Source organism: Penaeus monodon, chromosome 20 (genome assembly GCF_015228065.2).
Source record: "Penaeus monodon isolate SGIC_2016 chromosome 20, NSTDA_Pmon_1, whole genome shotgun sequence".
Lineage (NCBI taxonomy): Eukaryota > Metazoa > Arthropoda > Malacostraca > Decapoda > Penaeidae > Penaeus > Penaeus monodon.
In genome coordinates this window covers 42,871,221-42,874,251 of record NC_051405.1, presented here as the reverse complement: position 1 = coordinate 42,874,251, position 3,031 = coordinate 42,871,221, and the positions used below count along the sequence as shown (strand labels likewise).

Sequence of the window (3,031 nt, the reverse complement as noted above, 5' to 3'; positions counted from 1 at the left end):
ATGAAGTTTTGATTAGCATGCTTTGCTTTAGAATTTTAGTTTAGCCATAAAGCTATGGGAATGGTTTGTAGATAGATAGATAAATAAAACTTTAAAATAAAATTTGCTGGTTGTTGTGTCACGACTAATTTTTTTCCAATAGATGTTTTGATTAAATACAATAAATTTTAAGCTGATAGATTTTTTGGTCATCCATTTGACAATGTTTTCAAATACACTTTTTGATAATGTGAATGTTGGATGCACCAGTTAGCTGTATCACCCATATCTGTTCAATCACAAGCTTGTATGAAGAAACACTTGCACAAAGGAAAATAATTTTAATAATAAATTCATGGAATAAAATGCTCAGATATAAATAGAATATACATCCACAGACAAATAACCACTGGTACAAGCAGAAATGTAAACATATTCAAGTGTAGGATTTAGATGTTGATGTGTTCCTGTTGAACATTAGTTTGAATGGAAATATTTGATGCTTTCTATGTAGGAACAACAGGGTTTTGCGTGTAATTATTTAATGGCTTTTGAATACCAATTATTAAGATAAATCTGTTGCTTTTTTTACAAGTATGTAGGTATGTATATACTTTTTTTTTGTGGTGATGCATTTCGTCCTACCTTGTGGTTTTTTCTATAATCTATTCATTGATTTCCTTAGGTGAATGCATTTTTAGTTAATTTAGCCCATGGAGAATATAAAGTTGATTAAAAATGAAAGTTACTTTGCCCATATGGTTATTTTAGAATATCCCTTTATAAATGATTGATTTTATATATTTCTCCTATGGACTAGATTACTAAAGGGACTGGTTTAAAGAAATGAATATATTTTGATAAACCTTAGCTTCTCTTTATTTGATATAATTTAGCAGTCATAGAAATCTTGATAGAGCATGGATGTTTCCTCTTACTGCTTCATGTACATTTGCTTATCACACTGTGATTAAGAGGAATACTCTGTAGGAAGTGAACATAGTTGTGGGTGTGCTAATAGGCTACCACTTCTCTTTGCAGTTACATACGACAAAGCAAAGTAGTTGATGAAACTTTCCCTCCTCTGCCAAGAACAATGGTGCCTCGTAACCTTGTTGGGTTCATGTACAGTGATAGTGAAGCAGAAAATTGCAGCTGCAGTGATAATGACATTTGTGACTGTTACGACAGTGACTGGGAGGGGTTTCCTTCGGGGATAGATCTAACAGAACTTGGTTCATAATTCAAGGAAATCATTCGGATGAATTCTTTTGAAAGGGATGGATTAGACGAAAGAATGCATTACTGAAAATTATTACTGTCATTCTGAGTAGGTTAAAAGGAAACCACTCCATTCACATGGGCCAGGCAGAAGGCTGTCCCACGCTAATCATTTCAAGTTCAGCTTCTGTTAAAGCTCACTGAAAATTAGGGTAAGGGTAAGGTATATGTTTGAACACAGTATCAGCCTGTACTTAACAGAGCTTGCCCTTACACTTTCCTAGATTACTGAACCAAATATCAAGCTTTCTAATGCTTTGAGGCTTCATTAACATGCATTTGGTAATTCCTGCATAATAGGCGTTATACATCAACATGTGCAAGGACCGTATTGTTCTCTGTACACACAAAAGCATTTCTTTTTCTGTGGGGGTAATATAACCATACTTCCATAAGTGATAAAAGTTGCCTTTTGTTTTTAACAGGTTTGTGGTATGACATTAGATGCTCTTTGCTTGCATAAACAGATGTTGCTAATCCTAGTATAAATGAGACTAACAGAATTAAGGTTGAAGAGGAGAAGGTTTGTGCATGTAAAGACTGAATGAGCATCTACTAATAAATGAAACCCTGTTGTTCCCATATATTATGATCTGCTACATGTGATACATTATGTTTTTCTGAGAAGTTTTCTCACTTAGAGATACGTTTCCATGGTAAGGAGAGTGCTTCATTTGTTGACATGTTGAAAATGCATTACACTTTTGTGTTGTACTTTGTGATACCTGATGTCATTTTTTTTCTACTATACATATGTTTCTATCATTCTCTTAAAGCTTACATTTTCCTGAAATGCATATTTTTCATGAGATATTCAAAAAAAGGATTTATGAATATTAGTCCCAAAGTCCCTGTTCAGGATAGAAAATGTGAATTTGGAATGCACTTTAGAAGTGTGTGTCTTTGGAATTCAGTATCTCTCTTAAATACCAAATGATATTTCATGCTGCTTATTGCTCAGTATCTTTGAATTATCATGCAATTTCTCAAACCAATTCTGCACAGCTTATGTTTATTCAAAATTAAGTATTGCTCTTCCTATGAAAATCTTACAGTGCTTTGGTTTTCTGTTGGATAAGAATGCTGACATTTTGTTTTTGATTATTAGTTCTTGTTTCTTAAGTCCTTCTATTTGTTGTGTATTGACATGATGCTACTACCAAAAGTATCACAGTCATAAGTGCCTGGTTATATGGCATCAGTAATGACTTAGATAAGCTTGATTGTGTTGGGAGAGCAATGGAGTAGTTAGAGAATTGTAGGGAAAAATTAGCAAAGGCCGGTATTTTGATGGAGTTAAAATTTAGTTCGCAACATCGGGTGATAAGTGTGATTTTTAGGATGAAATGACTTACTCTCCTTATAAAAAAAGGATTCAAGTATTGTACTCCTAAACGTCTATAATGCAAGTTTATACAAGAGGGAGAAGATGAGAATTCTGTTCTAATAATTTGTTTTATTTTTTTCCTTTTATACAGGTACTCAAACCTCAGTGACATATCGAACCACATGTTCCCTCCTGTTGCTCATCAGGAGACACTGGGCGAATACTCTTCCTTGCAATACTGGCGGGCACCCTTGCCTGACGTGTCCACTGAAATAGAAGCAGTCCTTTCAGAGGAGAGAGGGAAATAGTGATCATGTTGGAACCTTAAACTTTTCAGTGGTGGTAAGAACGTCTTTCACTTTTGCAGTGTGTTTTTGCTTTTGTCTCTCCTGGGCTGCCATGCAGTTTGTCACTATATGCACACACATATTTTTTGTGAGATAG

General features: G+C 34.3%; 1 protein-coding gene across 1 annotated transcript in view; it reads left to right on the top strand.

Moving 5' to 3' along the window:
* Positions 1–3,031, top strand: part of LOC119586002 (phosphatidate phosphatase LPIN3-like) — a gene marked incomplete in the record, with an annotated part of 33,755 nt that overhangs the window by 27,130 nt on the left and 3,594 nt on the right. Inside the window, 1 exon segment of the mRNA XM_037934713.1 lies at positions 2,739–2,929. Within this exon segment, the coding sequence (XP_037790641.1) occupies positions 2,739–2,895 (157 nt within the window).